The 21070-nt window shown below is 40.7% G+C and overlaps 1 protein-coding gene across 3 annotated transcripts in view; it reads left to right on the forward strand.

Annotated features, from left to right (window-relative positions):
- The window catches only part of SHISAL1 (shisa like 1), a 72311-nt gene that overhangs the window by 42250 nt on the left and 8991 nt on the right, over nucleotides 1–21070 (forward strand). For all 3 annotated transcript variants that reach the window (XM_063395401.1, XM_063395402.1, XM_063395400.1), the window contains exon 4: nucleotides 4032–4349. In XM_063395401.1, coding sequence (XP_063251471.1) covers nucleotides 4032–4349 — 318 coding nt within the window. The remainder of the gene's footprint in view (nucleotides 1–4031; nucleotides 4350–21070) is intronic.

Below are 21070 nucleotides of genomic sequence, written 5' to 3' on the forward strand. Positions count from 1 at the left end.
TTTTTAGAAGGAGCAGAAAGAAGTGAACCCTGCGTGCCTACACTAAAATTGCAAAAAGCTTCTTATTTCATACTCTGACTTTATTTATCGTACACGATAATTTGGATTCTAGTGCATCCAGGCTTCAGTTTACAGGGACAAAGTCAGCTGTTTGTTTAGATCTAATTTCACACACCACTGAAAAAAAAAATCTGATGAAACCTATTGTGCTGTGGCAGGGGAGAATAATTGAAGATATGGGAATAGCAATGAACTGAAAAAAAAAAGGGATTATAGTTTTCAGGGAAGAGTGATTCAATATTATTGCTTGGTTTATTTCAATATTATTATTTGGTTTATTTTTCCCCTTAGCCATTCTTGTGATCACCAAAACAAAGTTCTTGTTTTATAGTACGCTTGAGGGAAAAAGTTAATGAAGTGACTTGTGACTTCTTTGATATGGCACAGCTCAAAAGGCACATTTGTCTTCACCAGTCCCACAATGCAATTATAGCCACATTTGTTTACATTTTTCCATTACTGTAACACAATATTTATATGTTTTTCTAAGATCAAAATATCTTTGCAACCATGCTAATCAGTCCATAATATTTTTGAATGTGAATAATTTATTTAGTATTAAATATAGAAATGTAAATTATGTCTAACAGATGGAAAAAGCTCTGTAATCCAAAGTATTTTGCCTTAGAACCATCTAAGAAATTGTTAAACTGTTCTTAAAAATAGTATCCACTTGAATCTAGTTTGTCTACTTTGCATAGTCAGGTTTTCTGTGGTGCATATTTTGGTGGATTATCAGTAGTACTCTAAGATAGGGGTCCTTAATCTGATACTGAGCAATGTTCTGGCAGTCTGTAGTGTATCTATGTTTTTCCCTATCTCTTTGTCCAGTTTGTCAGGGTGGAATGGCTTTTGTACACCTCATTCCAACACTGGCACCCAAAGCAATGTGAGAACAGATTAGCATCATCTTCCTCCAGGTACTGAGTGTCCCCTGAAGAAGTGTTATTTACTAAATAGCACTCAGAGAGTCATCTTTACAAGAAAGGAAAAAAAAAAAACCAATCCCACTACCAACTGTTGCAAAAATACTTAATTTGACAGGGAAGATCTCTCAGGTACGGCAGTAAAAGATTCCTCAGGAAAACCCAGGATTGGACAAAGGCCTGGAAATAATTAGAAAACAAAAAATGGGGGAAAATCTCATTTAAAGTGCAGATGCAAAATCTGCCCTGGTTTCTTCAGTATCAAGGATGTCACCTTGCATTTCCTAGGGGCAGCCCTTATTGTTACTACTCCAAGGAAAAGCATCTTTTAAGTAGAACCATTTCCATGACCATCTGCCCACTTTTAAACTCTGCAGCTGTAGAATTCAGCCCACAATTGTTTAGATCTGGTTTTTTTCAAACCTGGATTCCCAAATTAGTTATTTTTGTTCATGTGCTGCACATAAAACCCCAGAAAATATACTTAGAAAGATATAGGATAGTCATAACCAGCTTATCATCTGTCTCAAAAAAAGCAACTTGATATACCCTGTAATAGAACAAACCCTATAATTTGAATCCCAGAAAATCTGGAATCTGTTCACACTTTAGTTTTAGTAAAAATTGAACTTCTGCCCAAAAGAACAGGAAAACCAGATTGCAAGAATAAACTCTGAGAATTAAATCATTCAGGTCAGTGAAATGAGAGCAAGTCCTGGAAGTTTTTGGATTCCGAGTTCTCTTCTGTGTTTCTGGCCTTACTGTTATTCCGTGTAAATAAGATATTTATAAAATATAAATATTTTCTATTGAGGACGTCTTCATTTGCAGGGCAGTTTTAATTTTAGTTAGTAGACATCAGGAAAATTGACATTCTCTACCACTTTAATAGTTGGAGAAGCAGAAGATATCAATGTATGGAATATCCTTCTGTGTACTAAACACACTACATACCATTTTTGATAGTGCTGTTGTCCCAGTGCTGTTGTTAATTGATATAAATCAGCCTTTCATTTTTTGTACTTGTGAGAAACAGATGTTTTTTTAGGAGGAGCAGATGTATAACTCGCATATTGGCAGGATTAATAAAGTGCTGCTTTAAATTGGAACACTCAAAATAGCTCTAATTTCCCCTAATCAAAATTTTGGTGGATGAACTGAAATACTTAAAATACAAACAAATTCTTTTGAGTTAAATGTAAGGAATGTTTTTGCCTCTCACATTGCTGCCAAAACAAATATGTTTTCTTAGTGTGAGTCAAATACAGCTCTCCTGTATGCAAAATTAGTCCTATTGGCATTAATGATGAGCAAGAATGGGATTTATCCAAGTGCATTTCTTCCTGACTTTTCCAGCCTGCACTTGCCTTTTATTTATATTAACAGAAAATAGAATTCACCCCCAATAGGAGTAAATCTACTGTAAGTCAAGAACAGCACTGCTGAGAAGCCTGGATTAACCAGATCCTGTTCTACTTTTAAGGGCCTGAACTGCAGATTTTAGTGCATTACTAAGGTCTACCCTCTGTTGTGTGAAGTTAGGCTTGCATATGTAAGTCTTTAGCAGAGGCAAAGACTCTGGAGTTAAGGGTTTTCAGAACATTAAATTTTGCCTTCTTCCAGTCCTCTGGGAAATTTTCTGATTTCTTTCCTTTTTTGATTTTAATTCGAGGCTTGTGTAGTTCTAAAGTTATACAGGAAGGGAGCCATTAACAGCTTGGACTTTCCTCTTGTTACTTAGTTATTTGAAATGGAACCTCATTTAATCTAAGGGCATTATAGCTGTGTAGAGGAAAAATCATTCCCTGAATGGAAGAATCAGTCTCTTGAAGTGCTGACAAACAGCAACACAGAAAGTAAAATACTGATTTCTTGTTTCAAATCCTGATTTTTTGAAAGTATAAAATGGAAGAGAGTCATACAATAGTTTAAATAGAAATGAAAGTTCAAAGCAGAGACTTGAAATCTTTTGATCCAGAAAGGCTGGGGGACATGTCTTTAAAATACCAAAATATCCTTCTGGCTTGCATGTATAATATGTCTTCTCATCCTTGTTTTTTCCTTCTTGCAGCACTTCCATTTTGATCAATGTCCTGATAAAATATGATTTCCCCCCAGTTTCTCTGACTGGCTGTGAAAGGAGAGCATGGTTGGGGGTGTGTTCAGTTTTGAGTTCAGCTCCATGCAGATGTGGGTTGCCCACCTATGACTTTGGTATCATTTTCCTCTGACACTGCCTTCCTAATGACGTTTTTGCTAGCATCCCTTCAGCTTCCTCTTGGTTTTACAGTCTCCAGTACATGTACTGCCACATCAGCTCCTGGGTCTAGATCAGCCTTTTTTTTTTTGCTTTCTACCTAACAATTTCATTTTTATTCATTTCTTTCCATCTCAGTTCTGATCTCATCCTCCCCACTCACACAGTTTCCAATCCAAACTGCATTTACACCTGACAGTCATTTTTCTTTTAATAATACTTCATCTCCAGCAGGGCATTAGCACTTCTTCCCCTTTTTGATCTCCAAATTTTTGACCCCTTACACTTTTTCCTCCTGTTTTCCCCCCCTTTCTTTTAATATCTTTAGTCATCTGTCACAGATTTACAGCTCTGTGCACCATATAATTTCCATGGCCTTTATCTATATATACACATCTTAACTACACCAGTGTATACATCTCAATCTAGTACATATTTTCCTTCCTGTGAAGTGCATTGTCCAACATGATTTTGGCAGTGTTCTTCCTTCCTAAAATTTATTAGCAGCCATATTAAGATGTCTTTAGCAGCCACTCTGGAAAACCTATGCACAGATGAGAAGGACAGAAATTTTTCTAAGAGAGGGGGCCTTAAGTTTCTAAAAATCACATCCATAGCAGTATTCGTATTTTAAAAAAAGAGCTCATTTTTAAAGACACGTGCTTTAGAACAGTGTTTTGTTTCAGCCATCTATATAGAATTAATGAAACAAACAACCTGAATGGACTAACACAGTGACCACTGGTGAGAGATGACTTTCTTTGTTGTCCCTTTTCTTCCCTTCACAGCAACTACAGCGCGCTGTTGGGAGTGTGGATCTATGGCTTTTTTGTGGTGATCCTACTGATCCTGGACCTTTTATATTACTCCTCAATGAACTATGATATTTGCAAATTCTACCTGGCCCGCTGGGGAATCCAGGGGAGGTGGATGACACAGGGACAGAGCCGATGGATTAACCCTGCTCAGGACCCAAGACAGACACAGCCTCAGCCAGAGACACAGCCTCAAACTCAGCCCCAGCCTCGGACATCACAGACAGTACACACTTTAAAAGGAGATGCTTTAAGCCCACCCCTGGTGTCTTTTCAGAGTTCATCTGCCTGGTGAGTAAGCTAAACCATGCTGAGATATAATCTTTGCTGTTTTGGAGCGTGAACAATCACCTGTGTTTGGAAGTGCCTGTGGATTCAGGCTGAACACACTATTTCTAGCCCATAATTATTTATATCATGACCTGTCTTATAGAATTACTGCTTAGGAGTAATGTCTTACTCTGGAATATATCAAGTCATCTTCTAATCCTTTTCTTGGAGAAACAGGTGCTGCCATCTTTCAGTGCTGAACAGTTTTACTACCGCATTGTGGAAATAAACTACAAATCTGCATCAACCGTTATAAAAGTAATTTTAGTCTGGTCTCAAAGACTAATTGCTATGTGTATCTGTTGCTCTGGTTTTAAAAGACTGTATAAATAGTGATGTTGGAATAGCTTCAACATGAGATGTCACAAATCCTCTCTATTTGTGGCATGAGACACAGAAACAATGTAAAAACCAGGTTAGTTTTTTATATGCACAGCCAAAAAAGCTTTGCTTGATCTCGTTTGACAGAGTGACACAAGTAGGCTACTGTAAGGTTAAATGCTATGAAACCAAGGCAAAACCTCTAAAAAAACCCCTCAGACCAAAAGGGAGACAGATATATGGGAACAAGCAGAATTTGCAGTATAAATAGAAAAAATTAAACAGATAGATGTGGGACAAAATGACATTGAATTATTTTGGACTGGTTTTGCAAAGAAAACAAAAGCAAAGGGAGAGAGCTGAGTAAAATATTTCTCCACAAAAGGTGTCAAGAAAGGCAGGGACTTTTTTTTTCTTGGCAAGAAAACATGAAGATTTGGAAGGATGCAGAGAGAGTACCGAGTCACCAGTGTATTTCAGAAGAGTTCCAGAACGCTGAATGTTGAGTTTTGGCAAAATAAAGTGATCTGTGAATGTGCAGGGTGAAAAAGATGACAGCAGTTCCTGGAGCTGTGGAGCACATGAAGCCTCAGCACTGATGTCAATCTGAAACCTTCAGCTATGGCTGTGGTGCAGATGGGATGGCAGCAGTCATGCTCCTATGATTTCATCATTTTCCCCTTAGTTTTAAGAGTAAATCTAGAGCAAATAGAGCTGAAGATTTGTTCCAATAGGGAAAGAAGTGATGGGTAATTCAGGGATAGAGGAGGTTGCTTGGCACTGGAGCCAGTACTGGATGTATCCAGTGCAGATCAGACTTAAGGACCATTCCAGCAGCGCTTGTTCAAAGAGTCTGAGGCTGCTACTTCAGAGAGAGAATTGCCTGTGCTTTGTTGTCTTCTTTTCACTTCCTCTTTCCTTTTTCCTTCCTCTAATTCTTCCAGCTTTTTTGCACATCGATTTCCCAGTCTCCAGTTAAAATTGCCATGTATGTTAAGAACTACATTTGTAGTACAGTAATGGTGTCCTGGCTTAATATATGTGTGCACACGTACAAAAACGACTGCATCTGCAAATTTCTATACTATTAGTCTGCCCTAACATTATAAATGGAAACCATTCACTATTCTTGAAGGCTTGATTGCTGGTCACCTCTCATGACTGACTTAGTTGTTCTGTTTCTTTGCTTTTCCCCAAGCGTTAAGTGGACAATGTGTGTTAGGATCAGGTGAGCACATCTCTTATGCTCCTTGTCCCGTGTTGGCAAGACATGAGCATTGATAAGTCACTCCAGCAACACTCACTTATTCCCCAGTGAGCTGTTAGTGCTCCCCTCAGCTCCCAGAAAATTGTTCCTTTTTTCCCCCCCCAGTCCTTTCCTTGCTCAGTGGAAGAAGTAAGTAGATGGCTCCCTTATCAAAACCCTAATTATCCCCTGTATTTCATCATGTAAAACACTACACAAGCTTAAATATTCTCATTCTTGTAACCTGCAACTTTTTGGACTCAGAACCCATGAACTAAGAGTGCAGATGATTCAATCTGAGTTGGATACAGAAAAAATAGCAATAGGCACTGGTGATTGCAGGCAAGATGTTTAGCATTCAAAAGAGGATTTTGAGTAAACAGCTCCCTCAGAAAATGACAGATTTGTGTACTACAGCAATTGCTAAAACAGTGGGGAGTGGGTTGCCTGGCTATTTATTTCTCTGTTAGATAATCTGCAGGTTATATAGATGAAAATATGTTAATTTTGCCCTACAGAAATTTAGCTTCGTTTCAGAGTCTGATTTTCTGCTGCAGTCTATATTTGATGAACGACCTTAGTACTGTCCTCTAAGAATGAAATCATACTATTAGTGAAGAAGTGAATGCTTACTTATAATTTCCATCTCTATTTTTAAAATTACTGAGTCTATTAAAAGACTGGTTTTAAATTTTCTACCTGAATTTCCATTATTCTAGATTATGACACCTGCTTTGGTAACACACCAGGTTGCCAGTCTAAAAAAAAACAGCTTTTTGAGTTTATGTTGCCATTTTTATGTGTCCTAAACTTATCCCAGCTTTTCTGTCTGAAGGGGAAACAAGCATTTTTCTTTAGCAGCTCACAAACACACTATATGTGTGTGTATATATATATGTGTGTGTGTATATATATATATGGGATATACCATAAGAATGGTTCCTGTGTAGATGAGCGTTTTGAAAATGCAGAGTAGATCTTTTAATCCTGACAGGCATGAGTATACCCCCAGGCATAAAAACTTAAATAACATTAAAAGCATTTTCCAAACCAGTTTGCAAGTTTTCCTGATGACAGATGTTGCTGAAATTGTTAACTTCCTGTACTACATCCATCTGAGCACAGCTAAAAATATGCCCATTCCAGAAGACACTACATGATGATAATAGGAAAGTCATTCTTGCAAATCCCTTGAGTACTGCAGAGAGCTGGCAGTGTAAGGAACTGTCCCAAGAAGAATGTCAGGATTAACCCATAGTTTGTAAAGCACTTTTCAGATTTTCCAGATTTAAAAAATGATGTAACTGGTTTTTCTTTCAGCATTTCTTTCCTTGCCCTAGTTTAAGTGCTGTGAATTGGCAATGAATTGGGTATGTCAGGGGGAAAAATTAAGCAAGTAATAGTACAGGATAGCACCATCCCTATGTTTTGTCAGAGAGGATCACTTTGTTGTTTACTTGAGACAAAGAGAACCATGTATAGCCATAATATTATTATAAGTAAAGAGGTCTGGAATCCATTAGGCAAGCTCCTGGCTGCTCTTGCAGTGTTGTGCCAGGAGAGGAAGGAAAACCATTAATCTCAGGAGCATCCAACCCCATTTGTACTAATGTTGCTAATGTGGATTTTTACAGCCCAACTGATGGTGATTTCTGTTTTAGTGTGAGACCATCTGAGGGCTGGCTGAGCTCACCCAGGGCTCCTCTCGGGGTGATTCCTCCAGGTCAGGAGCTGAGCCATCCACACCCTGCCCTGGGGAGCACCTGCAGCCTGAGCCTGCTTACCTGAGCAGGCTCCACCTGAGCTGGAGATGCAGCCCCAGCAAGCAGCAGGCAGATTGTTCCTGCTGCTCAGCAGAGTAAAAGCCACAGAGGCAGAGAAATGAGATATTGCCGGCTGGGGGATGGAAATCCTGACTGCTGGAGCAACTTGTTCTCACAGCTGTGGGAATGCTGTTAATTACTAATAGTAATTAAAGTGGTCAGACTAAAGAGGAAGATCACATTAAGAAGTGTGGGCTGGGTCAGCCTGGCTGTGTTGTGTTCTGGGTGTGAGAGGGAGACCTGATCCCTCAGCCTTGCTCTGCTGATGTTAAGCTCCTCCTCACCTCCATCAAGGATGCAAATTACAGGGAATGCTGTCTTGAAGTCCAACATTTGCCTCTGTGCTCCCTGCCTTTCTGCCCAGCAGCAGGCAGAGGCTCTGCCTGTGATCACACACGTGCTCCATGACTCAGTTTCAGAAACCTGCTGCTCCTCCAGCATCAGGAGAGGCACAGCCCTGCAGGGCTAGCCCGTGTTATTTCCTTCACACAGCTGGAATGGATTAGGCAAAGACAAGTCTATTTTACTTTCCCTTATTAAAGGCTGGAATCTGCTTTTGCTGTGAGTTCCTCTGGGGCATTTCGTCTTTTGGACAACAAATAGAATAGTTTCTAGCCTGCTGCTATTCACCTGCTACTTGACACCTCTTCAGATGACTACCAAAGCACCAGAGAGAATAAAGCCTGTAAAAATACTGGCAGAGTTTAGGAGCCAGCAGGTAACTGAGCATGTCCACAGCAACGGCACAAGAAACACATAAATGCTTTGCTGGTGGCTAGAAAGACCATGTGAAAGGATTTGCTTTGATCCCAAATTTTGAAACAGGAGGGAAGCTCTCACTGCAATGCTTCCTTCGGTGACTTTTAAGAGGTGCAGTCTTAATCTGTGTCATGGGACGCTGGTGCTGCAGTGGGTCACTGTGCACACAGCCCACCAAAATCATTGTGGTGACTGAGGAGTTTGTGCAGAGGCTGCTCTCTCATAATTACAAGTTATTTACGGCAAGCAAGGGAAAAAGACCTGAATCCTTCCATTTCAGGTAAATAAGATCTCAGCTTTACATTTGCAGAATTATTTCACTGAATACGAATAGGATGATGCTGGTTTAAAGATGAAAAAATTTGTATCATAGGGCCAAGCACAGTTTTTATTTGGAGCCCCTACCTAAACTTTTATGTTAGACTAACTGTGGCAAGTCAGAGCACCAGTAGTTTGGATTTTTTTAAAAGATCAAAAAAATAAAATTGAATACGTATATTGTGCTTTTTTTGAAAGAACTGTCTGGGAATTGACATCACCTGAAAAATCTGTTTGGTTACAAAGATTAGGTGTGTGAGGCTACATCTGCCATTATCTGTGGGCCTCCAGTGCCTTTGGAATATATTGGGTTAGAATAACAGATACTACTGAATGTATTTTCTTCTAAATATTCTTACCTTGCTTGCTGGGAACTGTGTAACTGTAAAAATAGAAATTAGCTCTATCCCAGCCCAAACCAGCACATCAGGGCAGGAAACCAACAGCACAAACACACAGCAGACACCTCAAAATCTGCAGTGCCCTGAGCCTTGTTTGCTTGCTTCAATACAGCATGCAAAAAATTGGGAGATTTTAGTTCTGTCATTTGCATTTAAATAATCCAAGTTACTGAGTGCCTGCTTCCTTTCTTTTTGTTTAGAAATTCACTGTTAGCCTGTGAAGTTAAGCCAATATGCAAAGTTTTTGTGCCATTCAGCCTCAGTCTTTGTGTACACTGATATGCACAAACTGCATCTTTTGTTGATACATATGTAGTACACATTGTTCATTTCATGCCATATTCTGCTTTTCCTCTGGCTCTGTAAATTATAGACCCCATATTGATTTATCCACCTTCTTAACTTCAGATTCATGGCCTGAGGGCTGATTGATATCCCCTATTTCAGCTGTTTCTCAGCCTTTTCATTGAGTTGAGACTTGCATTCATCAGCCTCAAGAAAATCTTTTTCTTTTTAGAAATAAAGAAAATCCTTCTTTTTCTACTTTCAGCTGTACAAGGACTGTACAGTTGAAGCAGTTTAACTTAAATATGATAATGAATTGTGAGAAAATAGTAATTAGGCCAAAAGGAAGTGGTTAAAAGGTTATCTGAGTACCACTGCTGAATGAAATCTTCATGCTGAGAAATGAAATCTAGTAAAATTACTGGAAACCAGATCTGAACATCTTCCATATTTAAATTTTCTCATCTATTCAGGATAGAATTTTTTGCAGTGAGATCATTATCTCATCTCCATGATACTGATATGGAATGACACTACTGAAGCAGCAGACAGCAGCATAAAATTTTTGTGAAATTAGAACACTCCAATTAAGCCCACAATTTCACTGCATAATGTCACAACACTGTAGCATCACACAGGAAGGAGTTTGACATCCCAAACTATATCAGCCAATTCCATCTCCTCTGTCACAATAGAAAGCAGTAAACTTTAAAAGACTCCATAAATATTTTGGTAGTTATAGAAGTCCTACCCTGGCACCTCTCAGGTGCCAGATGATCAATAGTAATTGAGTAATGTTTTACACATTATAAATACACACAGAAAAATAAAATAACATCCTCACTTGGGTTCTGAAGCATGACAGAGAAACTTTAGCATCAGCCAAAGATATTTCCAGGGGTAGAAAGAATAAAAGGGGAGGTGTTGAGGAGCTGGAGTTAATGATCTAAACAGACAATCCTTACTTTAGGCAAAATGGCAACAGGATTTCTAAGTAGGAATTTAGTGGAATTCATTGTTCTGAACTGAGAGAAAGCACTTATAAAAAATAAAAAAGAAAAAAATATAGAGAGGATATTGCCCGTCTTCAGTAGTTTATGCCCCAGAGAACTACTCACAATACCTGCAGAGCAACTATCTGTGTACACTTGGTGCTGTTAACAGAACTGGGAAGGAAGAAGAAGAAAAAACAAGAGTCTCTGAAGTAAGATGCCATTGCTTTCACCTTGGAAAATGAACTCCCAATGTATATTTTGGATGTTGAAAAACAAGTAACTCCCTAAAGTCGAGGAGGAGTAAGCAGGTAATAGAGCTGAAGATCCTGTGCTGACCTATTTCTTATTCTCAGTTCATATTAAAAAAAAAAAAAAAAAAAAAAAAAAAAAAAAAAAAAAAAAAAGCCATCTGTCATAAGTAATCCCTCTATGAGGTAGCAGAAGATCTTTTAAATAAACTAAATTTCTCTGTGAAATGCTGGCATATTATGGGATACCAGACATTAATGAAATCATCAGAAAGTTACATGATAATGCTGAAGGCAGGACCATAAATGGTAACAATGTCAGACAATTATTTTCAGTGAGAAGTGAGGTCAGGAATCTACCACATCATTACTTTTATTGTCCCTGTCTCCTAATGAGATCATGATGAAAACAACCACAGAAGTCATTTCATCAGAAAAGTGCTAAAACATGTCTGTGTGACCTTGGCTTTATAATGATGTTTCACTGAACAGTTCAAGAAAAGCAGTTAAAAGAAAAGAACCAGAAATTAGACACAGATTTTTATTATTAGCAAGATACCAGATATATCTTGGCTGTTAAAGTCTCAAAAGCAAAATAGATCAAGAAGCATTGAAATCTGTGTCATTATACTTTTCATTGAGACATGAGAGAATGCTGATGTCAATCAGCAAACAATTTTCAGGAACTTGAAAGGTTTTGGGGAAGTTACATGATCAACACTGTCATAAATAAATATGCCCAGACACCTACAATTCACTGCAGAAAAAAGCCATACCTCTGAGGAGAGGTTGAAATCCACACAGCAAGTTTCTCAGAAATTTGCAATGCTGAGGAGATAAAACCAGCTAAAGACATGAAATGGCAGGAATATGACATGTCACTGGAACACAATTAGAAACACTGCTAATGTTAGTCCACATCAGGTGGCAACATGATCCCAAAACAGAGGAAGTGAGGCACATTGCCTCGAACAACCTGGAAATGAGTTTAATCAGCACAACACTATGGAGCCTGCACAGAGCAGCAGCAGAGGAATAATTGGATGGAACTTGGCACCCATCATAACACAGAGGAGGGTAAAAAAGACATGTAAAATGTGGTTATGTGTGGAAATAAGTTACCTCACTTCACTTCCCAACAGGGTTATCTGTTTCCTGGTGTTTCTGTGTAGTGGGATCCTTTACTTAGGTTGCACAGGATCTCACAGGTGGAATGGCTGGGGAGACAGAACTATTGACAGAAAATATTGAAGGCAGCAATGGGAGGGTGTTTGCACAGCAGTTCAGGGCAGAAAAATGACTGTGGAGCTCAAATCTGGGAAGGGAACAAGCTCCACCCACAATTTTCCTTCCTGAAGAACTGGTGCTCTGGTCCATCAGGGAGGAGTTTATGCACAAAGGAGTCGTCCTAGTTAGGGAAATTGTGTGTATCAAGGAGCTGATCATATCCCTGAGCTGAGTTCTGCTGAGCACACAGGCTGCCTCCTGTCTGCTGGAAATCACAGCTGTCACATGGAAAAGGAACTGCAGTGAGCTTCGTCAGGAATTACAGAAAATTAATTAAACAGTCATTAACTATATTCTGTGTTGATTAGTGATACAGATTTTAGTCACTCACACAGAGGAGGAGGCAAAGTAATTTTCTGTTGCGTTCACAGTCTTTGGGAAGTGGTGAGTCACAGGGAGCTGCAGAACCCAGCACCTGTTACCTGCTCATCACCAGCTTCACCAAAAGCATTCTGAAAAATTGTGACTGGAAGGCAGCCAGAGATCAGCCTTTCACTCACCAAAAACCTCCCAAACTGTCTCATGCTGCTGAAGTTAACAGCAGCCAGAAGAACACCTGCCTAATTTGCATTTTAAGGCATTTTAAAGAAAATTACATGATGGACTGAGAGTTGAGTCCATTTTTTTTTTTAATATTCACTGAAGCCTCCCAGAGCATAACAAAAGCAGGCATCCCAATTAAAAAGAGCCCCAGTGTTTGCATGAACAACAAAAAGAAGACACAAATGGGGATGCGTTTTTGTGGGTGTGTTAAAAATATTACACTAATTGAGATGCTATTGAAAAATAAAAGGTTAATTCTTCCTGTCTTTTCCTTGGAAATACATAAATCAAAAATAGAAATACCTGAAGCAGTCCAACAATCATACTTGGATGACAGGGGCAGATTTTGAAGTAGTTAGAGGCAAGTGAGATAACAGGAAAAAAAAACCATCTTGTTGAGCTTTGGGGTGGTGAGAAATAATCCCCATCCTCCCATTGAGTCCTAACCTTCCAGTGTTCATTACACTAATGAATTTCACCTCTGAAACCAACAGCTGCCTCAGTTAAATTTTTCCTTTTTTTTTTAGTTAAAGAAGTGCAAACATGGTCTGGAATGTTTAAAAAAGTTAAAAAAAATGAGCTAGGGGATTGTCTGGCTTTGTCTTTCTCAGAGGCTGCTGGCTGTATCTGGAATTAGTGCTGTTGTTACTGTAGGAGTCTGTGGTGGGTTGTGGTGTGTTTATCTGCACAGTGCTTGGGTGAGCCAGTCAGCTCCTGGTGTTTCCATCTGACAGAGGAAATGGAGATGGAGAACTTGTCTGGGTTCCGAGGGCCACGCTGAAAATATTTGGCAATGCTGCTGTTGTTCTAATTTTGTGTAAAATTTTGGTTTAATTTTGGTGTAAAATTTTGGTTTGGGGAGCAGTACAGCTCCCTCTCCAGTGCTCTGCTGCAGACACTGCTGATAGAGAATATCCTAGAACTGTCTGAAATATCAATATCCTGGTACAACAGGAAACTCCCCACCATGACTTTCCCACACAATGTGATGGCTAAACACACAAAAGGAATTCTGGAGTACACGGAGAGGAGGTGCCAGTTAGAAGTAGGGAACTTTTGTCTCAGGAGTAGTGTGAGATTGCTAGAGGGAAACACCACCTTCCATAGGGCCTGCAGCAGGAAAAATCCCAGTGACAGATGGGTAGCATTCAGGAAGAGCTGCAGAGCTCATCTGACTTGTGGAAAGTTTGTCAGACTAAGGAGTTTAAGAAGCTCAAGGCTAAGAGAACATTAAAAGGCAATTTGAGCTCAGTCTGTAAATTCTTCATGGCAGAAAGATTTAAGATAGTAGAGGACTGTACAAAGACAGAAAAATATCCAGTACCTGGAAGATCTAATTATACAAATCTTTACTGGTGACAAGGAGCAGGATTAAACTCAGTCAATTTAGCCATCTAAAAGTCCTGTATCTACTAGTTATCCTCACTAACACATTGACAGAGGCATTTCCAGGGGGTTAGTCATTCCACCTATCTTAAGATGGATGGAGTTGCTTGGAAGCCTGGCTTGATTAATTTTTTTGACATTATGCTGGAAGATGAGTTTATAGAAGTCATTTATCCAGCTGAAATTTGCCAGTGGGACTCATCTCCTCCAAAATGTGCATTTCTTTTAAAGTTGGCAGTTGATCAAGGAAACGTCTTGAGATGCAGCAGAACACCCATTACTTGTGATTTTAAAATTGGCAAGGGAGCTTGTGGAACATAAGCAGCAGTGGGAAGAATGGGAAGCTAGGTCTGCACAGCTGGCCAAACTGAGGGCCCTGAGAGAAGAGCTCTTCAAAAATCTGGTTTATCTGGGGAATGGGTGAGGCTTCAGTTCCAGAAGATTCACACCAAAATCGGTTTTCTTAGAGTCATTAGGCTGGAGAAGACCCTTAAGGTCACTGAGTCCAACCATCCCACCAGCACTGTCAACCCATGTCCCCAGGTGCCACATCCACACGGCTTTGAAATCCCTCCCTGAAGTATGAGGACTTCACCACTGCCATAGGTAGCCTCTGCCAGGGCTTGACAGCTCTTCTTCTTCAGTGAAGAAATTTCTCCTAATATCCAACCTAAACCTCCCCTGGTGCCACTTGAGGCTGTTTCCTCTTACCCTATCACTTGTTACCTGGGAGAAGAAACCAACCCCCACCTGTTTTCAGCCTTCTTCCAGAGAGTGGTGCAGAGGCACAAGGTCCCCCCTGAGCCTCCTTTTCTCCAGGCTGAGCCCCCACAGCTCCCTCAGCCCCTCCTGGTGCTCCAGCCCCTTCCCCAGCTCCGTTCCCTTCCCTGGACACGCTCCAGCCCCTCCATGTCCTTCCTGTCCCCAGGTTCCAGAAGTGCCCCAGGGTCTGAGGTGTGGCCCCAGCAGTGCCCAGCACAGGGGACAGTCCCTGCCCTGGCCCTGCTGCCACCCCATGGCTGGCACAGCCCAGGTGCCTTTGGCCTCTTGCCCACCTGGGCTCCTGTCCAGCCGCTGTCCCCAGCACCCCCAGGGCCTTTCCCAGCTTTGCAGCCCCTCTGCCCAGCCTGGAGCTGCAGGGGTTGAGTGAGCCAAACATCACATTTTCCCCATCATGGCAAGCACTGAGCAGTCAGAAAATGCTCACTGGGCAGTCAGAAAACAACAACCAACAGCTGCACATCAAAACTCACACAATGCTTTTCTCCAGTTGTATCACCCTCTGCTATTCAGGGGACAAACATGTGGCCTTCCTCCTTCCCCACCTCTCCCAATAAATGCCTGATTATGCAGCTGCTGCATAATAGCTGCTGATGCCAGTGGGACTCTGCAGTGATTGCACAATCACTCCAGAGAATGGGAATCTCTGGGCAAAGCCTCATCCTGGCACCACCTGCCCAGTCCTCATCTCTCAGGTTCTGTGGGCTCAGAGAGCCAGTGCTGGTAGCAGCACTGAAGAGGTGGAAATTATTGTTGTATGTAACAGGCGTCCAACTTTTTGTGTGGAAATGCTGTGAGATTATGGTGGACACGAGAGCACCCAGCAGTGAGGTCTGTTACAGCATGTGCATGTAAAAGCTGTTGTGGAATTAGTCATCCTGCATTCTTACAGCCTTTCTGCTTTTCCTCTAATAGTAAGGTGCACACATGATAGATGCAGTTATCACTGGGCAGCTCTAAGGAGCTTAAACTAGTGTCATTAAAAAATGAATATACAATAGATCCACAATAGGAAATGTGCACATAGATGCAAAAAGAAAAAAAAAAGGCAAATAATGAAAAATAATGTGAAACAAAACAAAAATAACCCACCAGCTGGCAGCCATAATGGTACACAACAAAAAATTTCTATGCTTGGTAAATTATCATTCAAACCATGCCACAGCAAGTGGAATTCCTCAGTCCTGTGACACCAAGCAAGCACTGTTTTTCTCTCTGTGTGACTCAAGAAGTGCTGCTCTGCAGGGGTCGTGCACTGTCACTGAGCCATGCACACAGTTCCTGCTGCAGCCAAAGGACATTGGATGCCCCAGCACACCCATATCTAGATGCAGCTGTGAGACAATTTAAACATAATAAACTGGTCACAGTTCCAGCACTGGCGTCAAAACGTTTCTGGGTAAAACCAGCCACACAGCTCAGATCACCACAGAACAGAAATTGTTCTCTTGCCTTTTGCACTGTGCTAAAATTGCCCAGTCCTTGACCTCTTCTCTTTCCACCCACAGCACAATTTCTCCTATCACTTTTTTCCAACCTCAATTTCTCCTATCACATTTTTTTTTTACATGGGAAAGACAGGGAGGAAAGAGGGAAGAAGCCTTTCTGCATAAAATTGCCTTTCCAACATCACTTCCAGTATATAGTGCTGTAACCAGTAATGGTGTTGTGGGTGTTGCCCTTCTGCTCCTAACTGCAAAGAAACAAAGTGAAAAATTATTTATTGCCTGGATGATTATGTGCAAGGAAACATACACTCGATCTACAGGAGGAAGCCAAACAGGAACCAGATTAAATTTCAAAGGCTTTACTCCTATTGATTTTAGCTGTTGATACTTTTGTTAATGTTAAAAAGCAGTTCTGTGTTGTTTTTTGAAGTATCTTCAGAAACTTATTTTAAAATAAGTAGTTTAAATTTTCCTGCTGCGGGAAAAGACACACAAATTCAGTTGTGAAAAGAAAAACATACACAGAAAGAGCAGTTGCAGGAAACATGACTGGTTTCATCCTACAGTGAAAGCTCTCAACACAGTAATTACTACATATTTTCTCTTGAGCTCTGACTCAGAAGACTAGCCCTCTTAATACTGAAAAGTGAGAGCAGAAAATAAAGCGGTTGGTAAAAGGAAAAACTATTTCAAAAAATTCTTTTCTCACATGTCATTAATATGCATTTTATTTCCAGAAACGACAGAATCTCCTGTATTGTGTGGAGGTAAACAAAAAAGCTAATTTAACTTGGAATAAATACACAACTCTGGGCTAAACCACAGCTTTGGTGCTCAAAACTCAAGTGCTGAAACTGATTCCCCTCTCCTAAATAGATGGTTGTGCAGCTGGAGCAATTTGAGCCTCTGGTGAGGCAGAGGGAAGCAGCACATGCATCTTGTCTCAGAAGATTGTTCGTGCTCAGGAGAGAGAAATGGAAATGGAAGAAAGAGAAAGAGGGGTAACTTCCTGAGTTAAATGAAGAGCAGAGGCTGAGGAGCAGTTCCAGCACCCACAGGGGCTCCCTGGTTGTTGGAGGCCAGCACAGGAATTGGGCACCTTCCTCCTCCTCCACTGTTCTGTCCCCGTGTCCCTGCAGAACCCACCCTCCTACTGGGGGAACAAGAGCCTGGAATATTTCTTAGTGATCCAGCTGAGATCTAGCAATATACTCATCTGATCTGCTTTGTAAACCAACATTGCCACCTCCTTTCATGCAGAATCTGGGGCAAACCCTTGTCCTGCTTCCAACGTGAGTCCCCTGAAATCTCAGTGGCCTTCAGTTTCCTTGACTTCTGTGGGCCTCAAAAGGAGTCAGCTCCTCAAAGCTCTGCAAATGGTACCAGAACATTCCAATCTAGTGTTTGGCTGACCCCTTTTCCCTTGCAGTGTGTTTCAGCAGTTCAATTTCCACAGAAGTGGTTGGGTTTTAGCCTCTGTCGAACATCAGGACATGCTAGGCAGCAATATTGATACATTGAATTTGCTGATGCCAAGATTTTAGAGCAAAAAGAGCAGGATATTCACCTGGTGTAGGCTGGCCTGAGCTGTTGTTTAGCTCAGTGGGTTATTCTTGGATTTTACACAGAAACAAAGCTACACCTGTATTAAAAATGTCAGAGATTATATACAGGAACTGTGGGCCAGATGAATAGATACATAAATAAGCACATGCATTCCTTACATCTGGCCACATTTCTCGTCTACTCACTCACTTTTCTGTTCAATTAATGCCAAGGTACCAACCACATTGTCCTGTATAGCTGAGCTGCATTTACCCTCAGCTGTAATCTGCAAAGACCTGTTACAACACTTAGAATTGACCAGCCCCATAAGTACTCTGAGCTATACTAAGAATAGCTTGTACAGCCAGCCTTTTAAATTATGTCCTTCATTTATAAATTAATTGATTTAAAAAATTAAAAGTTACCAGACTGCTCTAGAAGTGCTGTTCTTTCTGAATCAAGCAATACTGGTCAACCTAAGTTTTGATGTTTGTGGGTTCTTAAAATATTCCTGTCAGTATTTTTGGTGCATTAGCAGGAAAGGGCAGTGTCCTAAAAACTACATCATAATCACATGCCAAGTTTTACTGCCTTTTTTTTTTTTTTAAACCTCACTTTTGACTTCTAGAGGATCTATTAAAGCCCAATTGTCACTCAGCACAAAAGGAGGCCTTTTTCTCCTATCATGTACCTGAATTCTAACACAGAAGGGCACGCTCTTGTAAAGCCTCCTGTCCTTTCCACTGTGCTCTCCTGGATCTAAGATGAATGGTTTGGCACTGCTGTATAAGAGCTCAGCACACATGGAGAATATTTGAGTGTCTGAAGTATGTCAGAGCCACTCTCTAGGAACAGATTTTGAAAGCTGGTGACATCAGCTTTTGGAAAATTGGGATGAGCTGAAACCAGAGATAGCTCTGTCCTTACCACTGATGCAGAAGTAATTCAAGTTCACAGATTTTTTTTTAAGACTTTTTGCAGCAGTAACAAGAACAAATTGAGGATCAAGCTCTGCTCCAGAGAGTGCCCATCTCTTACCCCACCCACGGGAACATGCAGCATCTCTTGGCATGTCATGAGCGTCAGGGATTCACCCTTCCTGCCACTGAGTTTGTGAGATAGGGGGAAAAAAAAAATCTAGGACTGCACATGCAGATGTAGGATAAGAATCTGCTTCTCCTTCCAGAGGCAGCTGTGTTTGAGGAAAAACCTACAGGCCTTGGTTTTCCATCAGAATCTTTTAGGATGTTATGGATCTGTTATACGTGTTCATCAAATCATGAATAAATGTGAGGGAAACCAGAACAATGAGTTTACAGAAACCCTTCCACTTAGTGGTACTGGATTGTAAAACAGAGCTGCATATATTTACACAGGAAAATGGATATTTGCATGTGGCAGTGTGAGAGTGAAGATGATGTTAAGAGAAATCTGTACTAGTGTTGCACATTTTTATAATTCAGTTTTTGGGGCCAGTGGGGCTTCTCATTTCCTAAGTTAGGCTTGGGACTCTGAGGTTGCTGCACTATCAGTTCCTTTTGGAGCCTGTCTGAGGAGGAATAATGTAGCTTTGCAGGAGTAGAGTAGATCTGCAGAGTTGCTTTCTGTTGACAGTAAAGGACCCTGAGGTGACTCTCTAGAAATTAACCCATCTTACCATTCTGATGTCTGCAGTCTGGTGGGATGAAACCTACTTGGAGTATCTATGCCATTAAATTACACTACACACAGCAATAAATCTCCTTTCCAAAGGAACACACTTGGACCTTAAAGAAACAGACAAAAAATCCTCCCTAACCTCTAGCAATAGTTCCTCTGTTTTTAAATATCTGTCTTTAGGACAGGAGTGCAATTAAAGCTATTTGGTCACTCCAGTTGTATAAAAAAGATGAATAAAATGAGCACAGTCTCAAGTGGAGTAAGTCTAGAGTTCCTCACATGACACCCACATTCAGCTTGGCATCGTGATGCCTTGGGGTCCTGAAAAAACTTGAAAGCAGATCAGACTGTTTACATAGCAAAACCAGGGCTGGGTTTTTTTGTGAATCATACAAAGAAATTTTGGTTTAGGTGTATCAGCTGTTTAAGGACTGCCACATATTAGCAGGAAAATAATCAACAATCAGTGGGATGAATTTCAGCCTCAGGCGACATATCTGATCCAGGCAGCCTGGGAATGACAAGAGGGTTCCATAAACATCTGCAGAATTAGCAAGTCTAACTGATTTTCAGTTTTACTTGTAATTGTCCATTCAGTCTTTTAAGACACTTTGGAAGGTGGGGTGTTTTGAGTATTTTTCTGAAATAACCTTAAGAGGAGAAAGAGAACATTTCAGATCATGAAAAGTCAGACTGCAGCTCTTCAGTGAGGAAAAACACAGCTTTTCAGTGATCATCTTTCAATTTATGTCCTCAAACCTTCAGCTGTTCTTCCATTCAAAACTTGTAAATCAAACTTTGAATGCTTCGTATTTCCATTTAAAATAAAAACAAACCTCAGAAATTCTCCTGGATGTTTTTACTTTCCAGAACAATGTTCAGGAGTATCAATTCAGGAACTACCAAATGAAAAACACTGCTACTAATTGAAAAATACTTGACTTTCAGGAGCATAGGATTACTTCAGAAACCATTATTTACAGTAAGTAATGTTTATTTATGTTAGCAACCCAATTGGTTTCACATCACTGCTGTTTGCAAGTGAGTATTGTAAAATACGGCCGTTAGTGAAAAAATAGAGAAAAATGTATCCTGTGTGGCTTCATTCCTCTGCCACCCAACAGAGCTGATGGGACAAAAGATGTATTTAATTTGCACAGTTATAGAAATTCGAGAGACTCTACAGGAAACCAGTGTTCCCTCTTAGCTTTGGCCTGTTGGCCAGGCAGCTGTATTAACAACACAAGTTAAGCCAGCTGCTGTTTTAACACCCGCAGGTCAGGGGAAGGAGCTGGAAGGGGCCAGTCCTTGCCTGCAGCACTCTCCAGGCTCACTCCAAGTGCCAGATCTCCTGCTGCTCCCATTTGTAGCACAGGCCTTGCATCCAAGCAGGTCCTAAGCTTTAGTTCCCAAAAGAGCAGCCAGATCTTTGGTAGTGTGACCACAGTGCCGTACCAAAACCAGTTCCTGACTGGTTGCAGTTTGTTTCCCAGCTCTCTGGCTTCCAGATCACAGCACTGCCCTAGACACAAGTCCAGACCAGTGAGCCTACTAGTGTGAAGCCCAAACACATCCTATGAGTGTTCCTCTGAAAACCATCTCTGAACTCCATATGAGCAACAAAGAGAAACAGACTCA

The sequence above is a fragment of the Prinia subflava genome, chromosome 4, assembly GCF_021018805.1.
Source record: "Prinia subflava isolate CZ2003 ecotype Zambia chromosome 4, Cam_Psub_1.2, whole genome shotgun sequence".
NCBI lineage: Eukaryota > Metazoa > Chordata > Aves > Passeriformes > Cisticolidae > Prinia > Prinia subflava.